Source organism: Gallinula chloropus (assembly GCF_964237585.1).
Source record: "Gallinula chloropus genome assembly, chromosome: 20".
NCBI lineage: Eukaryota > Metazoa > Chordata > Aves > Gruiformes > Rallidae > Gallinula > Gallinula chloropus.
Genome location: NC_140105.1, coordinates 11,122,435 through 11,144,732, shown reverse-complemented (window position 1 = coordinate 11,144,732; position 22,298 = coordinate 11,122,435). Strand labels below are relative to the sequence as shown.

Genomic DNA, 22,298 nt, shown 5'->3' with positions numbered 1-22,298 from the left:
CCTTAGCTTTGGAAGAGGCTTCCAAGGTATTCTTAAAGAAACACCCCTTCTTTTCTGCCTGCAGGGTAGATCTGTGCCTTCTTTCCTCACAATCTCTGGCTTTACACCTTAAACAGGAAATCCTGGTGTGAAATCTTTTCAAACGATGTCTAAAAATTTGACTCAGTGACATATCATCTACCACAGCATTAATATCCTAAACGACCTTCAATAATTCAATACAACATTCATTCCAGAAATGCTTTGGGCTATTTTGAGCCAAGCTGGGCTTCCTCAAACTTTTCTGCGTTTCAGTGCTCAACTTAGATTCAAAGATTTAACACTATGACCACTAGTAGTTATATCCATTTTAAATTGTTTTCCTCTTTTATCAGGCTTTAAATGTTTCACTTTTCCATATGCTGGAAATCCAAGTGTCCCACAGCCTCCTGTCAATACTATTTATATTCTGGGCTTCTTTTTACGTATTTATAGCTGTTGTGTCACAAATTGCCATTGATCAATAGCACAAACTGAACTTCAGAACATGACATTCATTATCTAGATGCTTTCCCCAACACCGTTACTGTTACACCTGACCACCTCACAACATTGTTACTGGGGAGAGGCAGCTATTCCCATGTCAGAGATGGCAAACAGAGCAGATATGGTAGAAAGATTTGCTTGAGGCCAGAGGAGTTGAATGTAATTTTCTTAAGCCAGAGGTGAGCAACCCAATCACTAAAGGGGAAGGAGATTCTTAAAAAGAAAAGTGTGTGTCAATAAATCATTCAAAAAGATCCCATGAGACGCTGTGTGTGCTTTCTCATTTAACTTTCAATGGATATACCACTAATATTTTGCAATTCTATTGCTTTACAACAGCAAGTCTCATCTTACCAAGTGCATAAGTCCATCCTTCACATTTATACACCACTTTCCCTTCCCAAAAGGCAAGCAGACCATTCCCCCTTCCTTCTCCTGCTCTTCACAAAACCAGCCAATTTCCACAGATCCCATATGAAGTTTTTCTCCCATTCTACACCTGCCAGCAGGGACTGGGAAGGAGAGGTCACCCAGCCAGGCACCGTGGCAGGAGCAGTAACGACAGACTGCCTGCACTAGTTCTGAGAGTAGGGCACAAACTCACAACTCCCTTATTTCTCCCTCTGGTTTGTAATACTAACCCCTACCTTTTCTTTGCTTGTTAGTTAGCAACAGGTACATTAAGCTTTACCTTTTTTTTTCCTACTAAATTACGGAATGAGGACAGAAGGGGTAAGGTAAGGCCTAGATCAACAACCAGATTTTCTCTAGCCCAAATTCTATTAACTTTTGATGCTCATTCTTTTATTCATCAGTCTGGTATTTCTCTGCTTTTGCCCATCCTGCCCAGCCTTAGAACTGAAATGTAGCTACAGATGGTACTTTGGCAAGGTGGACTGAGAGCTGCAGTGGCATCACAAGTTGTTAGAGAAGGCTTGAACTGTCAATGCATCTCTGTCACACCGTTCGGTGACCTTGCATGTATGTCCTTTTGACTCAGTGTCTCAGGGTAACGCAGTGAACAACAAAAATAGCATCAATCGCTACTTCACCACTTTTTCAACTTGCCAGAACCATTGTCTGCTGCCTTCTGCACTGATTGCTAAAGAAATACAAGAATTCTCACAGAAATTCAGAGCACTGTTATATAACTGAATCTCCCAAATGGGGCGTTTATAGTGAATTCATCATCACGGTGCCTGAGCATCTGTTGTATTTAAAATGAAAAAACAATTTAAATGTAGTGTTTAGTCAGAAAATCCTGCACGACTCCAGAAATGATGATAGGCTCATCTAATAGCCTTTTTTCCTACATTACCCCTATTCTCTTTAAGTTGTAACTTTTGTAGATGATGGATTGGGTCAGTGCCAAATTACAGCTCACAATGCAATTTCGCATCAGCCAAGACATAATCAACATTAAATATTTGAGTCTTGCACTTCATTTTGATCCTCACACAGAGTGAATTGCAGAACAGTGTCATTTATTTATGTTTACCCAGCTCCTGCTCATCTGCTAACAATGAATGACAGGAGTGGTTGACTGGCAGGTCAGCCAAAAATACCCCGTGTTTAGAATAACCGGCAGTGGAAAGCTTCAGCAAGGACTGCCCTGTCAGAAATTCTCCTGAAGTCACACAGCAACCAGCATCACAGACACATCTGTGTACCTCTGGGGCTCAATTTAGATTTTCCCTTCGCTGTGTTGCCTACTATCTGGAAGAGAGTACATGTGACTGCAACTCTTCTAACTGTTCCAGCAGCATTTGGGTGGCAGGAATCCATCACCTTTTGTATTTATTTCTTCAGCCTACCATTTACTGAACTTTTGGATGTTAGCACAAAAGTGAAAAGTCCTAACAGGAAATTCTGAGACATGCACCAGCTCTTCAGCTAGTAATTTGTACTTTTTACTGTAGCCCTGTGGATGTTTAAAGAAACATCAAGTTTTAAGTATCATCTAAAATAGCCTTCTTCCTTACTTGCAAATAAAATAAACACTTGCAAAATATAAAAACCCCATATAAAATATTAAAGATAAATACTTAAAAATCTTCTACACTTCTAGCTGTAATGGTTGCACATAAACAAGGAATTAACATGTTTTACTAAGTAGCCTCATCAGTGTAAGATACCAGGTCAGCAGCCAAAAATGGCTTAATCACAGCTGATTCTCACTAATCCCCTTTCAGGTACTATTAACTACCCAGTTAGAACATCCTAGATGGCTCAGAAAACTCAAGGCTTTCACCTTTCACTTAAACATCTGCATCTAGAGATAACTATTTTAAACCTAATGCAGGTGATGCTACATTTTTAAGAGTCATAATATATGCTGTAAGTAACACACAGGGTTAGGTGCTTACCAAGGACCCTGGGTAAAGGCTTAATTTTTGAAAAGAGGCGTTGCAAGTTAGTTCTTGTTCCCAACTGGTCTAATGAAGTGTTAGGCATGATTTCCAGTCTAAGTGCTAATTCCTAGCATATCATTAATTTTAGTACATTTGGCAGCCAAGTCTAGTTAAGCCTTGACTGCATTTCCACTTTTCTGCAGGATGCATTATTGCATTTCTCTGCACATGCTTTCCTACAGCTGTCTCTTCAGAAGCAGGAAAAAAACCAAGTTCCTTCCTTGCATTCTTTGTCTTAATTCTTTTAGTAAATAAAAAAGAATTATAATGTTATTTATCTAGGATACAATTGCTGGCATATTGCTGTAAATGTGGATGACAAGCTTTTCTGTTAAACCATTATTTTCTGGGCATTTCTTTTAAATCATGAAGTGACTCTCAAAGGCAGTAAAAAACCTTCCAATAACCCACATTTGTCAGCAACAGCTTAAAGAACTTCAGTTTTAATGGCACTTGAGAAGAGAGCCAGAGACATAAAATTATTTCAAACAAATACTTTTTGCACTTCTACCTTAGTTTAATTTAACTAAGCTAGTCTTTTTATCTGATTTTAAACCCAAAACTACAATAGCTTCCTAAAGTGCTAAGTAAAATGCTGAAAATAGAGGTGGTGATGTAAAATGTATTTTACCAATTTACCAACAACATGAGTACCTCTCTGCTGTGGGCTTACACACAGAAACTAACAGACAGGTAGAACTATGGATTAATTAATATGTGAGTAATATAGCCTTGGCAGACCCTAACAGTTCATAGCAGAGTACCCTGCACATGAGAAAAAGATGGTTTTGTTTTTCAGACATAATTACTGTGAATTGTAATTTCTGTCTTCTTACTGAGTTCTCTGACTGAGAACTGGAACAGAGAGTTGCAGGACTTACCACACTTGAACCACAATGATTTGGGCCCTGAGAGCAGGCCAGAAGTATCCACCAAGATGCAGTAATTAAATATGTGTAATATTGGTGCCACAGGTGAGCGTGTGTGGGGACAAACAAGGTTTGATCATTATAAGACTTTAGGAAGAGACATCATCAACGTCCAGCTCCAAATCCTAAACAGTTATGAAAAAACTGCAGTTAATGGCTTTTCTTCCTTGAATAGTCCATGTGATATTTATTTAGGCTTATTAGTAAGCAAGACACTATAAATACCCTTCACCACTCACCAAAGATAAGAAAATTCCCTCTGCATTACTGCCAGGTATCAGCCCAAGAAAACCAGACAAATCAGGACCACGGGTTCTGAGGAGCCTGGTGCATGTTCTGACAGATGGTGCTGTACCTTTCCATGGAGACATGTTTAAGGTATTTGAAAACAAATCTAACTATATTTTTGTCAGCCACACAAATTACACATCCTAGAACCAGGGAACATTTAAAAAACAACTCATTTATTTCAGAAAGTGAGGACCTCAGATCTCATACCTGTTCAGATCCACAAAATTAATAGCATAAGTAACTCTTAGTATGACATTACTCATCTTTCCAAAGGGTTTTACAAGAGCTATAGAAGAAACTATATTTTATCACTGGAATATCAACTGTTATTATTTATAGGTTTTAACTCATTAAAATTACTTTCCTCACTGGACACCTGCCATGCAGGAATTACATTTCTTTTGCTGTTTTTATTAAACTTTAGGTAAACAAAAAATGTATAATTTTTCTCCTTAATGAGATTTTAACCGCTTTTTACATGGACTCAGTCAAAACAAACATTTAACTTGTTTTCTTGAGCAATTTCCTTTGCTTTTGTTCCCCGCTGTGCTGGAAACATGCTTTGTGCTTGCACTCTGTCAGGTCTCCCAACAGTTTATCAAGTAGCACAGCGTAATGCAAATAATATAGTTACAGATTAGCTGTTCCTTACTGCCATTCACTTCATGGTTTAAATCCCTTGTCATTTACAAATCAAAATGTTTATGCATTCAATTATAACACTTCCAAGTGAGAATAAAGCATATTCCATTACTCCCAAGACGACGATGGAAACATCGGTGTGTAAAGCGTTGTGATACTCTAAATTCCCTCAGTTTCCTATTTCTCCCTGCCTCTCTGCAGCAGAATGTCTCAGCATGACCTAACTTTTATGAAAGGCTTAGGCATACACACTACATCACAGCTCTGTACTTCATAGAGGGGCTTTGCTAAAAGATTGTTGAAAAGAGTTCCGAGAATTTTTAGCACCCCCAACCATCAGCACAGCAAAGTGCCTCCTTCTGCTCAGCCAAAAGAGCCTTGGTCAAATGCTACACAGAAATATCCCCTATATCTGCCCGAAGATGTCCATTTGACCTGAGTGAAGAATCAAGAATAACAGCAAAATGTATTGCAGAAGAAAACGAGTGCAAACGATGTGAGTACTACAACTACAGGGCTGAACTTTGTCAGAGTACAGACAATGAATAGGTTGCTACCATTATGTGCACACATATACATGTTGGGAAAGGGAAGAAGATGCTTTCCCCACAATCCCCAGAACACAAGCTGTAATCTTAGCCAATCTATGTTACAAAGACATGCCAAGTAGATTACCCCAACGTACTGTCATCCACTCCGGCTGACATTCCGAACACCACCAACCTCAGGTGTCTGCGAAGTGCTGTGTCTGCTCCTGATCCAGCACATATTCCCGTGTGATGGAGCAAGGGCACATTCTGGATTTTCATCAGGTAAAAGGGAGTAATTAATCTTAATTCTCCTCTCCTCCCTGAGAAATAGAACTTAGATAGCTCGAGGAAAACAAAAAGCTATCAGCTGTTCTCTGGCAAATTAATCTTAAAGAGGGAATTGTCCAAAGAAAATCAATAGATTATAACAAGATTCTGTACTGTGTTTGAGCCCTGAAACTCACAGTAGAATCAAAGGGTACTTTCAGGATTGCAAGTTTGCTCTTGTTGGACTTTGTTTTTAATACAATGCCATTTGAAAAAGTGAGATTTTCACATATGAGCAATTTTAGTGTGTGGCTTCCCCTTCAAAGAAGACTCCAGTAGCATTTAATCCAGACTGTAAGACTGCAGGTATTTCAGACAACCTTAAAGAAATTCTTCTCAAAAGAAGGTATTTAATAGGGAATTATATTTTTCTTACCCTGCATGTAATGCTCTGTATCTAAGACATCTTTATTCATTTGTACCTTTCTAAATTAGTCTGTTCCATATGAGAAACTTTGAAAATTATGTCTCCTTACATGGTCAATCTTTATAAAAAAAAAAGAAAGAAAAAACTAATTAATTTAACTATGGTGCCATGGAAACAGCTTTAAAATTAATTTAGGTTCAGGGAGGAAGGATACAACTAAGAGAAAATGACAGGTTTCAGGAAAAAAAAAATCTGTCTTCATTCAGCACTGGGATCTGTGAGAAACAGTAATGCATAGCAAGGCAAGGAGATCTTTTCAGACTATAGCAAAGCAAGATTTCTTAAGCACACCCTGCAGAATGGCTCATTACCAAACGGAGGTCTGACAAGGAGAGGCAGAATGGGGCAGAGACATACAAACCTGCAGGAACGGGAAACGTGAAATGAAAACCACTTGAAAGCGCTGGTAGAGAATGCTCTCAGACAAGAACTTTTATTGTAAAGACAGTGGAATATGGGATAGAGAAATCACTTATTAATCAGTAAAGGAAATAACTATCCTAATTCTAATCAGTTCAAGTCTCTTAACTCACTCCCACAAACTCCTGTTGGCTGCCTGTGTGAATTCTGCACAGAGCGAATGGTGCTTCTGACATCGAGCGCCGTGTCCCATCGAGCTGGGACACTGCTACATGCTGAGGCTCTGTGGTGGGTTGACCCTGGTTAGATGCCAGATGCCCACCAAGCTGCTCCTCAGCTGGACAGGGAAGAGAAAATAAGATAGAAAAACCCTCATGGATCAAGATAAAGGCAGTTTAATAAAACAGCAGCAAGGGTCACAGGCTAAAGCAAAGGAAAGCCAGAAGATTAATTCTCTACTTCCCATCAGCAGGTGATAACTGGCCACTTCCCAGGAAGCAGGGGTTTGGTGTGTGTAGTGGCTGATCCAGAAGACAAATGTCATAAAATAACAAATGCTCCCTCATCCTCCTCCCTCCTCTTTGCTTTTATTGCTGAGCAGGTATTGTAAGTTATGGGATATCTCTGTGTTCAGTTTGGGTCAGCTGTGTCCCCTCCCAAGATCTTGCTCACCCCCAGCAGCCTCCTGGTGAGGGGGAAGTGTTGGAGAGAGCACCTTGGTGCTGTGCCAGCACCACTCAGCAGTGGACAAAACACTGCTGTGTTATCAACACCTCGCTAGCTGCTGATACACAGCACAACACTATGAGGGCTGTTACAGGGAAATTAACTCCATCTCTGGCAGACACAATACAGGCCCAGTATCGCTCACTGCAATAGTGTTGCACAGGACTAGAACTGCACTGGACAGTAGGCTCCTTGCAGTGAGCCTGGGACTCCCTATCCTCACACATAGGAACTTTCCTTAATTCCATAAGTCCCATCAGTAAAAATGAGAGTTTCACACTGGCTTCCATGGGCGGAAAGGGAACTCGGTCCCTTCCTGCACTGGGCATTTGAGCTTGTTAGATTAATTTAGTTTATCTAATTTGCTGTTATTCTCAGACTCTGTACAGAAGAATTTCTAGTCTAAAGCAGATTTCCTTGCTGTTTTCCTTGATAATTCACAAGTCGGTCTGGCTGCCAAAGTGAAGAGTTGTACATAAAAAGAAAAATATGGTATTAAGCCTGAAATTTTCAGTGAGTGCAGTGTCCCCAGAACCATGATGTTATCAAAGTTCAGTAGCACCAAAAAGTGATGACTAATGAGCCTATAACCTCTTGTGCTGTAGAGTAAATGGTCTCATTAATTCTTTACAAGACCTTTAGAAAACATACCACATTCATCCTGCTTCCTAGCTGTCAGAATTTAGTAGATGACTTCATTGGCTACTTTGACATTTTTACATTTTCGTTCCAGTTTGGTTTGTTTGCCTTAAAAAGTGCCTACTTTGTGAACTGTAAAAAGGTCAACCAGTAGTTCCTGATCCAGGCAGGACAAAAGTAACTAAAATTAAAAGATAATAGTAGTAATTGTGACCCTATTTTAATCATACATGGGTGTCATTCTTGCAGAGAAATCCTTGCAATTGTACTTCACTGCTGAGGCACCAAGCAGTGCATTCATCCAAAACACAGTCACCAATGCAGGCACTAAACCCCATAGCAGTGGGGTTTTTTGTGGGGGTTTCTTTTCCTGATAATAAACATGTAAGCACACTATGATGAGATTTCTTTGCGGGCAGTATTAGTCTTCAGCCATTTTCACAGTTAAAGAGACTGCCAGACATAGATCAAGTTAATACTCATCTTGTTCACAGCATGGAAGTGCTGTGAAGTGCTGAAAATTTCAGTGGACAGCTTTGAGATTTATACCAGCACATGGAAGACAAGCCTGATTTTTAAACACAAGCATCAGGCTGCTGCAATTCTGAAAATGCCATAAAAACAACCTTATTTTTCTAATTGACATATGCAAACTATGATATCTTTAGGCTAAATAAAGCTAACTAGCCTTTCCCATTCTTAGAAAAGTACTTAACAGCCTCACAATGTCATTAAAATTGTTCACCTTTTTACAAAAAGTGAGGCTACAAATTGCAATATAAGTGGTAACACTGACCAGTCATCCCAGACAAATCTGGGTAAGACACGTACATACACAGGGAGTCAGATGAACTGTGCCTATATTATTTAAAAGTTGCAGCAAGTCATAAAACTAAAAAGCAGAAGGAAAACTATAGGAGCAAAGGAGAACCTGCTTAAGAACAGTCAGTAAGTACCTAACTGCAGGAGCTTTCGTAACCGAGTTTGTAAAATTTGGGACCAACGAATATTAGTATTTTGAATTAGGCAAGTGCTGGTTTAAACAGCTCCAGAGCTGTATCCCATATGTTTCTTCAAACATTTCAGCCCCAATCTCCTCCGTGTTTGGCCTCAGGCTGAAAAATACAGATTACTTGATGCCCATGGCAAGTGCTGTTGCAACAGGGAAATGATGTCAACCCCTGCAGTGCAATTCATAACTTGATGTGGGTAAATTCACTTACTGGCAATTTAGAAGGAAACATGCTGGTGCTGTGCCAGTTGGAGCCAGATGGTGACTGAAATTATTAAAATCATGCGTGCTGCAAACCTCTGAAAATCTGCAGCTACAAAATACCCTGAGCGTAGCTGGGATCCTAACACAAGGCGATCGGTGTATAGAGGGTGTTTGCAAACAGCGTATGGTACGACTTGCCACTGCTTGAATGTAATCTTTCCCTTCCCCCTTTTCCAGGTTCAACTAATCCACTATAACCATGAGCTGTACACAAACGTCACAGAAGCTGCAAAGAGTCCTAATGGCTTGGTGGTAGTTTCCATATTTATGAAAGTAAGTATTCAGTATTGTCGGCACCTCATACACGCACACGGGACGACTCTTCCCATGAGCTGTGCATCTAGGAATTAGGCTCCTCATTCTACTACAGCAATGCCTAGAGGCTCCGATCTGAGATCCAGAAACAGCATCATCCTATGAATTGAACACACTCTCTCTGCATCTCTCTGCAGTTCCTCCAAAGCATTGGACAATGTAATGTAAGGCAAATTAAATGCCCAGCATGCCAAGGTTGTCTAAATAACGCATCGTGTACTTGCCAAGTTGGACACCTCTTGCAATGAGCAACAAAATTTAGGATCTGCCTCACCATATTCCTCTCTAGGCCTCTCTCACTGGTATGAAAAGATGGGTTCTACTTTAAGTGACCAAAGTAGTTAGAAAAACTTGTAGAAGTATCTGAATTTCTACAAAACGGAACCTGAACTGAATTTTCCTGCTGGCTTTCTGTCAAATAAAGCTGGATTACAATTTGTCCAATGGCACAAATTTTTTTTCTAAATCTTAATTAAGCTTTTTGTAAAGTTTGCTGCTTTAAAAAAATAAATGTATTTCATTCTGGATAAATGCTAGATCTATAGTAGCAGCATCCAGTGTGTGATAAAAACGTCACATCAGAATAATTGAAAGATCAATATGATATTAAAGACCAGCTACAGAGTTACTAAAGCATCTTCATAAAAAAAAGTAACACTGATTTTGTTGGGAGCCAATAATAATTTTGTTGTTTGCAGTACAATAAAATCTCTTGTTAAATTATCACTGATAATGAACAATGACATTGTTGATAAGCATAGACCCCCACACGACAGGAAAAGAACCACCCCAACACAACAGCAATGCCTCTCAGCCCTCTCTCATTTTTCCTCTGAGTCCTTTTCAGGGATGCTTTTGTCAATGCAGACCAAACTTTTTCTATGTATGTAATATGAGTTTATGAGTGCATGTGGGTGAGCTTCAGGCATTTGTATGTAAAGCAACAGCAGACAGATTTTACTTGCAATCTAAGTAGTCTGCTGCAAGGAAAGACTATTTCTCAATAAATAGAAAAATAACAGAATTCTGTATGAAAATCCTGCCTAATTGTGTTAACAATCTGCAAACCCCGTGAAAGCTGTGGCAGAAGAACCCTATACTTACACTTGTGTTCTGACATTAATTTCTATCCTGTCCCTGCTTTGTGGGGTTGTGTTACTTATTTTTAAATACCAACTTTCTAACAAGCTTTGTTAAAAAAAACCCTCTAAGTAATTATTTCTTCTTCCCACCACAGTGAAAAAAAGAGAGGCAGAAACAATTTGGAGGAGTGGCAGGAGAGAGAGAATGAGTGTGTGCACACACAGAAGAGCTACAGTTCCAGACAGGAATGTTTGTGAGAAGATTTTGACATTGTACATTCTCTCTTCTGTAGGTATCTGAATCATCAAATCCGTTTCTAAATCGTATGCTTAACAGAGACACCATAACGAGAATAACGTATAAAAGTAAGTCTCTTCTACTTGACTAAGCTAACAGCTATATGCATTTAATACCAAGCACTGTGTTTAGCAATCCACTGAAGCAAGAGGCAAGTTTGTGTTGTCAGCAACTCAGCGCAATAAACTTGGGAACCTGATAAATCTAGGAAGGTCATCAGTTCAAAGTCTATTTTATGTTTGAACAAACAATAAATTCATTAAATTATACTTAACAGACATAGAATCGTAGAATCACAGAATGGGATGGGTTGGAAGGGACCCCAAGGATCACAGAGCTCCAACCCCCCTGCCACAGGCAGGGCCACCAACCTCCAGCCTGGATCTACACAAGGTTGTCCAGACATACACTGTATTAACTGAGCACTCAGGAGAAACTGCCTCATGTCACTGAAAATAACACACAGAGCAGCCTGGGTCATATCAAACCAAGTTACATCATTTAATGATTGTATAAAAAGGTCATTAAGATAGCATGCATGTTTGTTGCATTCCCATGTGGAAAGCCTTTAACTGGTAGTGCTCACTAACACCACGTTAGCATACTGAACTGGCAGAAAAGCAGAGCTTACATTTCAGAGAAAATCAAGGTAGTTTAGCAAAAGCCCCCAAAATACCTGTGTATCAATGGAAGAAAGTAAACTACTTCTGAAAACATTACTCCCTTTGTCCAACATTCATTTAAATTCCAAGCAGACACGGAGTTAGTAAAAAAAAGTACCAGAATTTAACTTACAGAAAGTACACAAACTGAAAAACTAAGGGATGTATTGCAAAGCTCCACCTTCCTTTACCATTCTGTAAGCAATGACTTACTTTTCATAAATTTCTGTTTACAAAATCTGGGAGAGAATTGTTCATGACAACTGGAATGAGACTGGTTATCTGGACTCCAGGATTTGGTTCACAATTCTACTAGGGTTTGCCTCAGTTTACCTCTCTCTAAATTAAGTATATTGTACTATGTAGTCTACAACATTGTTATGAGGGAAGCTTCTCATCTGAAGTTCCAGAGAGCTCAAATGTCCATCTAACTTGAACAAAAGTCTGAATTTCAGGTTTACAATGAAAAAGTTTGGAGAGGTTTCTGTATGCACCCCTGAAGGACAGGCTGTTTCCAGTCCATGGACTCCATCTTTTCCCCCTCCCTGCAAAGCCAGGATTGTAAAAAGAACAAGTATAGATTTGAGACCACTCTAAAGTGGTAGCACAGAATTTTATCCACTAATTCCTGAGCAAGAGAGGACTAGAAAGATTTCAAGTCTCTTCCTATACAAGATTTGAACCACAGAGCCAATCCAACCCCATCCTGAAGCAGATAGCTCCTTCTCCTTTCCTACAGCACACACTTTTCTTCCCACCTTTTCACTAATTTTACCTGATAGTTAACAGTGCTCGTTACATCTTTGAGCCAAATAAGAGGCTTCTTATAGAACTGTTCTCTACAATACCTAGAGAAAGGAAGGCAACAGTTCCTTCAGAACTTTTTTCCCAGATTGCTCTATCAGTATGAAATGTCATCTCCTCTGCATGGAAGCAGCAGGAGATTAGCCCAGTTTTTGAGCTGCCTGTCTCGATTCCTTATGAAAACACGGCAATATTGTTCTGTAACAGCTCCCTGCCTAAGTGCAGCTGCAGCATCCCAGAGATGGGAACTTATCAAGGCTGTATGTGCTTTTTCAGGCTCCCTAATTGCATATTCCTGGCTTCCGTCTGGGGACCAGCCAGAAGATCTCTGACAGTACCACTTCTCCCCATGTAGACACACACAGACCCATTGGGTCTTACACACTGACAAAAGGAAGACTCCTGCCTCATTTTTCCCATCACAGCACCTGTATCTTGTGCATTTACCTGAGTGTCACAGCCCTTTCTGTACTCCTTGGTCCTACATGCTACAACAGCTGGCCACAGAGCAAAGATTGGACCGCTTGTGGTGGCCCAGAGCAGAGGAGAGGCTGTGATCAGGGATATACAGCTCCACAGGGTGGGAAGGCACTGGCAGCATCTTTCCTTTGTTGCATGAGTGAGCACAAAACTCTCTCCCACACCAGCAGGCAAGCACACCTTCCCAATTCACTTGTTTTGTTTGTACTCTGCACTCCTCCTTGCTGGAGTTGACAGCATCCTACGACCTTTCATTGGTTGTTTTGACTCATTAGACTGAAAATAATCACATCTAATTTGGGTTTACTAAATGGCATTTCACATGAAGGTGAACACATAAAGAAAAATCCTCAAAATCAATGATTAACAGAACTGTTTTAAATTTTTAACCACTGGTATCACTAGCAGGTTTATCTGTTCAAACCCTTGGTAGATACAGTGCACACAACGTTCTGCAGGGCACTGGGTTACTTACTGTAGTAACAAGTATTGACTGGGAATTTTTTGTGTAAATTGGGAATGTGAAAGTGTTATTGAAAGTAATTTTGCAGTTGTCTTGCATGATGGATTATAGCATCATTGCTGAAAACTAATTTTACCTCTTACATTGGGAGGATTTCTGTTCTGCCTTTAGCAGCTGGAGGGTTTTCAGCTTGTGCTTTAGGGGTCCACTCCTGAAGTCAATACTCAGCAGGCTGCCAACAAAATGACAGGTCTCAGTGCGCTCAGTAGGAGCGTGGAGGGAATGATAAGTGGAGCACAGGTTCAGAGTCAGGACAGTTAGTAACATAATTAAAGTACTTTTTTTTTTTCAAAAAAAAAAAAAAAGAACAGCAACAAAATTAAAAGCTATCTCTGCACTGCATGAAATTTCCATGGGCAAAATGCTCTAAAAGGGGAATTTCTGCTCTTAGATATTAATGGCTACAGTGAAGTAAAGTGGACCCCAAGGAATTTTTAGGCAGATTTTAAATGCTTCTTTTATTCTGTTATCACAGACCAAAGAATCTACTGTGAACTAGTGAAACAAGTGTTCTTTCAAATAGGCTTTAGTCAGAAGCTATGTGAATATCTTTAAAGAAAAACTGCTTTAATACTTCTCCAAGTGTGACATTTGAGGAGGTAGGTTAGCTTTCTTTCAGAACAGTTATGCTACATTAGCTTTCACCCAGTGTTTATTTAACACTGGAAGGAAACACCATTTTAGATACACAAAATTTGATGCAAAATTTTGGGCTTCTCATTCTCCACCACCAAAATCCTGCCACAAGTGCAGCCAGACAGAAGAGCTGTATGATTTTAAATTTCCTCACATGAAACTTGAGCTACTTAGAGATAACATACAAGTGAGTAAAGTATCCCAACTTTAAGAGATTATCCTGAAAAAGCTTAAGATTCAGATTTCTGGAAATAAGAGACTATTAATTTCTCAAGGTTCATGTTTGTGTGCGTTCTCTGAAGGACTGAGCTCTCACAGCTCCTGTCACAAGCAGTATAAGCTCAGCAGTGTCAAACAGGCCCCACAGGACTAACCTCAGGCATTCAAAATGAGCCTCTGTCAGCCTGTGTCTAAGTGACTTGTGAAGGCTGGTAAATGGAGAAGCTGTTTCAGGATTAAAAAGCTGATGATCTCTACATTTCTTATCCTGTAAATCTAATCTAGTTAGAGCAGTACTTGCCCTTTTTGGATTATCACGATACAAACTTCAAAATCAAATGGACCTTCCTTCATTCAGCAATATAGTCCCTATTGTTTTAAAGGGAACAGAGAATTTGATGTGAAAGCAGACCCCACGTGCCTATTACAAACCTCAGGATAAAAGAGGATTTCCATCTTTTGCTAATAAAATTGTCAGAGTCAAGGCCTTTATGTAAATGAATATGAAATCTAATTTGTATAGAGAAGAGTTCGTGAGTTCAGAAATCACCCCAAGGCACAAGCAGATCAAGATAAACAGAATGTGGGCTGTAGACAGCAGTGATGCTGATAATCTAAAGGCTGAATGGGTTTATTAAAGGAAGCTGATTATTAGCAAGAGATCACACATGGTGATTTTGACCATTTTGAACTACAGACTTGCAATAAATTAAAGACATTAAAGTGTTGCAGTCTAATATTAGTGTAGTGTTAACTCAGGCCATTCTCATGGAGCCAACAGACTTCCCATGAGAATATAAACCGTATACAGGCATGAATAGGTACTGCTTTTACTTGAACTCTTATTTCATTATTTCATTCACTTCTGTCTTCCTCTTCTCCCTGAAGTGATATTTTCTTCCAGTTACCCCATTAATCATACCTTTTGACACTTAGTATAATTTGCTGTCTCTCCTTAAACATATTACAAGTGAAAACAGAGGCAGTACATCATGTTTGGAGCTACTCCACTGTTGGGTGCTGGTGAGGGTGACAACCATACAGTCCTCAGTATGTATACAAGGTAACCTAAACAGTCTAAACAGTCGATCTGAAGCTCAGTAAGGCTAAAGAGAGCCTCTCTCCTGATCTTGGGAGCACTAGCACACATTGGGCTTGCCAGAATAAGTAGGAGAACATCGACCCACACTGCTTCCACAGTTACATGCCATATTCTGTCCCCAGAATACTGTGTACTGAGAATGCTTAAACACTGTAAATCCACACACAAGTTAGAAGCCCATATCACAATAATGAATTACATTCTTCATTAAAGCAGTCTGAGGCAGCTCTAAACCCCTCATGATTACCTGCACTAATGCCTGCAGTAAATCTGTTCCCATATCTTCCATTTGATAAGTAGTCCTATTGTTAATTATCTAAGCACTGTTCTGAATACAAACTAGTCAGCTAGAATGTGGCACACAAAATATTTATATATATCATCAATACCTCTCACCTGTATTAATCTTTAGTTAGCTTTCCATATCCCAAGTAAACATTTCAGGGCAAATTCTACCTTGTTTAAATCATTTTACCCCAACTGAAGTCAATATGAATGTGACAAAGCAGATTCAGTCCTTAGAGTTTGAAACTATCTCTTCTGACTGACTCAGTGCCATTTGGAGCTAACACACCACTCTCCATGGTTCATAAATAATGAACAGGATGTTCATGTGGGAAAGGGAAAAGTGTGCAGTGACTCACTGAAAACAGGCACTGGCATGAAAAAATGCATTCATTCTCTTTGTATAATTCTAACAAAATTACCCCTGCACTGCAAATAATGTTTGCAATGAATAGGACACAGGTGTTTTCAGTCATCTCTGGCTGTTAAAATTTAACAGCATGTTGACTCTAATACTATAGCAATGGTTTCACGCCTTTATCTGGAAAATTTTGTGTTTAGAAAGACTGTGTATTCCAGGCCATGGCCAGTGAAGGCTGAATGTGTTAAAAAAGGTGACAGTCAGCCACCTACAAGGCACTAATAGTACTCTCCCCTCTACTTGAGGCTCCAACTGTAAGCATGAAAATTACCCCAGCTCAAAGTGCAAGAACAAGGCAGAGGGCTGTATTGCTGACAAACTCGACATGCCAAGATTATACTTCGTATAACAACACTTAAAACATGAAATAACTGTAAGGCACTGGTCAATGTGCTGTAAATGTTACACTCCCACCTTGATGCTTTAACTGATGCTGTAATATTACTACCCCAGAAGCCTGTAGCATGTTGTCTGCACTATGTCAAAATAAAAAGGTCACATTTGCTGTGCCTGTGTCCTTTGATTTTCTGTTGCCCACAACCATAGTCTTCAGTCTTTTTGATGTGGTTTGGTTTCTTTTACATTAGACAGTATAAAGACAAGCATTTTGCTCAACTAAGTTTTACCCTTCTGCTACAATATGCCAAATTAAAGTTAAATTGCTTGTTTCTTTTTTAGTTTTTATACACTTATTTGACCATATGCCTTTCCTTGGTCCCATTTATAATCTTTGCCCAGTGGCCAAGGAATAGTTTATCAGCTTTAAAAACCAAAAAACCCCACACAAAGAAGTTAAAAGTTACAGGGAACGGTACATAAAACATCAGAGAAGCCAGCAGAAATGCCAAAATTATCCATACTGAATTAAAAAATGCACTTCTGGTATTTTTCTTTAGTGTGAGCATATCATCTATTTTATTTGCACTAAGCTCTTTGCCTTCCATTAAAATCAACACTAGGTTTTGGCCCATGTATTGAAAGGGGAAACACCCCTAAATGTGCAGCTTTACTTGCCCATGTTTTAGCACTCGCTCTGCACTTGAACCATACTGAACACACTCCATGACAGTGAAAGCCTGCAAAGATACCTCACAGCATTGCAGCTTTCTCTGAGATACCCCATAGCAGTCACGTGCAAGTACTGAAGTGTGTAGATCCCTATGAAGGAACTCCTACAGCCTAAGATTTAGCAGGGAAATCTAAGCTCTAGTTTTGACAGCACTGCCAAAAATATTGTAGGGCCAGCATTACACAAGGCAAATAGCACACTTAGAAAAGGCTGAGGAAGTTTGATGAATTTTGAAAGATATAGCCATATCACTTCATAGATTGGTACACATCCACAGAGTGAATTCTGTTGTAGAGGGATACCTCATTAATTCCCAGGGAGATTTACAATAAAGCAGGGACCCTAATAAACTGCTTTCTAGTGTACTTTTTTACCAGTTTTAGCATTCTGAGGGAGCTTGCACTGCATCCACCCCCACTGTGCACATGAAAGGCCAGCAGGCTTCATTGAACAGCTTTATTATCATGCATTAACCTTAACTTCCTCCTGCGGTAGAAGGGCAATTAAGTTTTAACACTCTTGACCTTCCTAAGGCTTTGTTGAGCAAAAATTGTTAATCACTCCAAAATATGGTAAGTCAACATTCTCCAAAGACTGTTGCATCTAAATCAATAGCTGCAGCTTCAAGAAGCACAACTTCTAACTCCGGTTCTTGGGAGTGATTTTCAGTTTCTCTGTGAATGCTCCTGCTAAACTCACAGGAAGGGAAACCTATGTGCATCACACTTTGTGTTTTGATAATGCTGATGACCATGGTCTAGAATAAAGATTGTACATGAAGGAGGGATTTGTGTACGTGTAGCTATTGTTTAATCTCCATTGTTTTACCTTCTTTTTTCCCCCAGATGATGCATACTTACTACAGGGGCTTAATATTGAGGAACTTTATCCAGAGACATCTAGTTTCATTACATATGATGGGTCAATGACAATTCCACCCTGCTATGAAACAGCAAGCTGGATAATAATGAACAAACCTGTCTACATAACAAGGATGCAGGTAAAAGTACTAAAAAAAAATAATCTAGCATTGATACAAAATAATATTTTAAACATATATTTGTAGTTTTATATACAAAATTAGATTCAGCCTTTTGCTGTAGGGATCTTTGGTTGCAATTTTTTCCAGCCTGCAAAAACATTGAAAAGGTTGTCACCAAAATACAACTATTAACTACTTAGAGGTCCCTAAGCATCCCCTCCCACACACATTGTACTTTGAGGTGGGCCCTACTTTCAGAGAGGGTTTGAACCATGTGGTTTCCAGCTGTCTCTTCCAAACAAAATTATTCCAAGATTCTGTGAATAGGCACATTGGGATTCCTAAACAAATATGACAGTGTTGTACAAAATCAACTGAGGTGGTGATGTATAACAGAGGCCATTCTTAGGTCAGAAAGAAGGAGACAAATTGTGAGTGACATTTTTTCCCGTTTATATGCGGGTCAATAGTACATTAATGTGACAGAGATGCAATAAATGGGGCCTCCCTGAAAACAATCAGCTTGTGCTTTCTTGTATAAAATAAGATGACAGGAGAGACATTGCAAATATCTTCAGAAAAATCAGATAGACAGATTGAAGCCCCTGTTAGAAAGTTATAAAGGCTACACTTTTGTACAACTCACAATCCTAGGCCTGGCATTGGAAAACAACAAATTTAACACCAACTGCAGTCATCTCCAGAGTTTCCATCAGTGAGCTGCCTACAGAGCTGTGAGCTGAACTAAAACCTATTCTCTTGCGTGCTAGAATCCTGATGGAATACTTGAACCAGCATCTGTCTGTCCCAAGCACACAGCAGAAGCAATCTGGCCTGAGAAATGAAATGGGGAATAATAAAATAACCCTGAATATTACTTTGGGGTTTAAAATCATATTAACATTGTAAATAAGATGACTTTTTAAAAGCCTGAGAGATATTTTATCTTTGTGATATTCCTTCTGTCCAATTTTGTCTAGATGCAGAGAAAGCACTTTGTTTCTTTTCAATGGGTAATTTGGGAGAACGGCACAGCTGAGCACAGCCAAACACGCTGTACATGCTGAACTTTTCAAGCAGGAGACCCAAACGTTTTCCTACAAGGCACATTTTTAGTTACAACATTAATCTACAAAACAAGGATTAGAATATTTCTAGAGTCTACGCTAGTACCTGTGGGATTTAATCTCACGATGCTTACTCCTCGTCATGCTTTACTGGTTAGTTACATCCTCCACTATTAGTGCTGCAAATTGATTTCATGGAATACTTACTAATTACATTGTGTGCTCAGACTGAAAAAGTAATGCACAGCTCAAATTTTCCCTGGAAGATTTTTGAGTATGTAAAACTCAGCTACTGAATTTCCCCACTGCAGCGTTAAAGCGCCATGACCCAACCTCTTCAAAGTTGTACACAGACATGAAAAGCATTTTCTTTATATTTAACCAAAATATTTTGAGTGTTTTGGATTTATAAACTGCAGCTTCCCTCCAGTTTCCTATACAAAGTTTGAAAAGTTTTGGTTGACTCGAACCAATGAATGTGCTTTTAGCAGAGTTGCATAGTCATGATAAGAACCATTGCTGTTGGTGTGTATCAACCGACATCAAACCTCTGCTGGGTGTGCTGAAAATCCTGGGTGATTCAGTAAATTCCCTCTGCTGATCCGTAAAACCATCTGCAGCAGCAGCCAGAGTCTACCATAAAAACAGTATGGACACAGCACAGTCAATGGGGAAAGGATTTTACTTTTTAACATCATGAATTTCATGACTTCAGAAGCATGTCTGTCAGTTATCTATTCCATCCTGACAAGCCATACCTGGCTCTTAGGTACCATCACCCAAAACCGTGTCTTCTGAACTACACTAATAGCTACAAAAACTTAGGAAATTAGCTCTTGTCATTCATCAAGTTCATTTTCTCTGCACCAGCTGCTGCCATCCAGTACTCTGGATGCCATTTGCTTCCCAAGCAGCCAAGGACACCTCGTACTGTTTTCATTTACACAAAGCTAGTTACTTTGTTTAAAATGGGGCTTAGAAACAGAGGACCACAGAAGAAACAGTTTTACCTCAAGTTATCTCTTTCAACCAACATCTGACTACAAATCACTGAAATTCTGTTTAACTTTTATTTTTTTATGCAGTTTATTTGAGAGTGGTGTATGTTTTTTTACTTACAGGAAAGACCAGTACTAAAACCCCTTGTTTTGTATTTTGTATAGATGCATTCTTTACGACTGCTAAGCCAGAATCAGCCATCACAGATATTTCTGAGCATGAGCGACAATTTCAGACCAGTCCAGCCTCTCAACAATCGATGTATCCGAACTAATATCAACTTTAGTTTACAGGGAAAAGATTGTCCAAACAATAGAGCACAGAAACTACAGTATAGAGGTACGTTCTACCTCCAGAATAATCCTTTCTTATGCTTACAGTAAGCATTATCCTTGAGAATCCCAAGTGCATAACAAAGCATATAAGTAAAAACAGATGAAACTCCACATCTGGGGCACTAAGAGTATGACTCAAACATCATGTATTTGAAATGGATGAGGAAGCTTCCCCAGAAAAATGCAGGAAAAGCATGACAAAACTAGTCTGGGCCATCTAATATCTTTTATGAAGCAGACAGAACAGGCCTTCCGTTTTCTAGCCTCATTTTAAAGTCTTCTCACCTTACAAAGTGCATGTTGCTCTTTTTTACCCACCTTGGAAAGAAAAGGGGGGAGATGAGCTAGTCTTGATGACTGCTGATCTCAAACAAAAGAATAAATTTCACTTTGGAGGTGCACTGCCAGAACACCCAAGTTTTGTATTATTCAGTGAATATTAAACAAATAAACCAGCCCCGTCCCTGCTGGGAGATTCTTACTCTACCACAGCTGGGGGTTACAGTACCTAAGTTGTAATGTGTCTTATGGCATCCTTTTGCTATGCACATGCAGTTACATTTCCTGCAATAATGGTGTAAAAGTGCCTTCTTACCAGCAGGATCATGGTTAGGAAAGAGCACTGTTGAAGGGTGGAAAAGAAAGTACCTTTTCAGCAATGAGGCTGAGGGCAGACTTGCAATATTTCAAAGAAACAGTCAGTCAGATTTAATGCTTTTCCAGAAAGAGGAGGAAATATCCTCCTAGGTTTTCCAAGAGAGTTGAAGTGCCTAATACATTGTTAAATTCAGTTTCATGGAATTTATTAAAGCATAATTGTTTTTGTTTCTCTTTCCTTGCAGTAAATGAATGGCTCCTCAAGTAAGTAAGACAGAGCAGGCAGAACCCATAACCTCAGTGGAATGCTACTACTGTGAATTGACATAATCTAGAATGCACCCAACCTCACCCTTTGGGTTCACAGCAGCACGTGCAAACGTGCTGTAGGAAAAGAGCTGCCATGTTGGAAACTCAACTAAAAATTCATTCATATGATCAGTGGTAATTAAAAAAGTAAAAGACAGTATTACAGTAAATGTGATTACAATTTTGATACAGTTTTCCTGAACTAATTTAGCTTCACAGAGAAAGACTTTTCAGCCTTTGTACATATGAAATTCTTCCTCTTCCCCCCCCTCCAATTTAAAAAAAAAAAAAAAAAAGAAAAAGAAAAAAGGTGGCTCGGTACAGCATCAAAGTGGAGTTGTGTTCTGTGTGCCAAGTAATCCTTGGAAAGCTCTCATTATTTCACTACCATTCATGGATACTGACAAGACAGAACAAGATGACTGTAGAGGAAACTTATTTCTAGGTTATGATATTTCTGTTCATTTAATTTAAGAAGGGACAGACTTTGAGAGAGAAGTATTGTAAATATATCACTGCAGAGTATAAAGGAAATTTGAAATATTTCCCTCTTTGTCACATATCTGTAGTAGGATTTGCCAAAATCAGAATTGATCCATTTTCTGTTTCTTGTTTTACAGCAGGTCATACGTTGTGTTGGTTACTATTAACAACTCAATAAATGTCTTTAACAAATTAATTTAGTAAAACTTGATTTGATTTATTTTTTCCTTTCTGAAGTAAGCCTCTACTACTTGTGGCTGCATTATTTGTGTTTTGCTTTTTTTTTTTTTTTCTTTCATTTATTTCTTTGCAGCCAATTTAAGTGAGTCAATGGCAATTGGGAATGCACTTAAAGCTAGTATAACTTTAAGTCCATAGTCCATCATTAATAGGAGCCGGGCTCAGAAACAGAAAGCACTTGAAACATATCTCAGTTTAAAATTGCCATTTTCCCTACTGAATCCATTATTGGGACAGACAAATTCAAATCCTGTAAATTGGTGGCAGAAAGGGATATCTTTTCTTTACAGATAAAGCAGGAGCTGAC

At 39.2% G+C, this 22,298-nt stretch overlaps 1 protein-coding gene across 1 annotated transcript in view; it reads left to right on the top strand.

The window, feature by feature from the left end:
• Positions 1-21,937, top strand: part of CA10 (carbonic anhydrase 10) — a gene marked incomplete at its 5' end in the record, with an annotated part of 194,977 nt that extends 173,040 nt beyond the window's left edge. The window contains 5 exons of the mRNA XM_084273607.1: positions 9,261-9,356; positions 10,774-10,846; positions 17,825-17,979; positions 20,192-20,366; positions 21,205-21,937. Of these exons, the coding sequence (XP_084129733.1) occupies positions 9,261-9,356; positions 10,774-10,846; positions 17,825-17,979; positions 20,192-20,366; positions 21,205-21,227 (522 nt within the window). The 3' untranslated portion in view covers positions 21,228-21,937. The remainder of the gene's footprint in view (positions 1-9,260; positions 9,357-10,773; positions 10,847-17,824; positions 17,980-20,191; positions 20,367-21,204) is intronic.
• Positions 21,938-22,298: the final 361 nt, after the last annotated feature.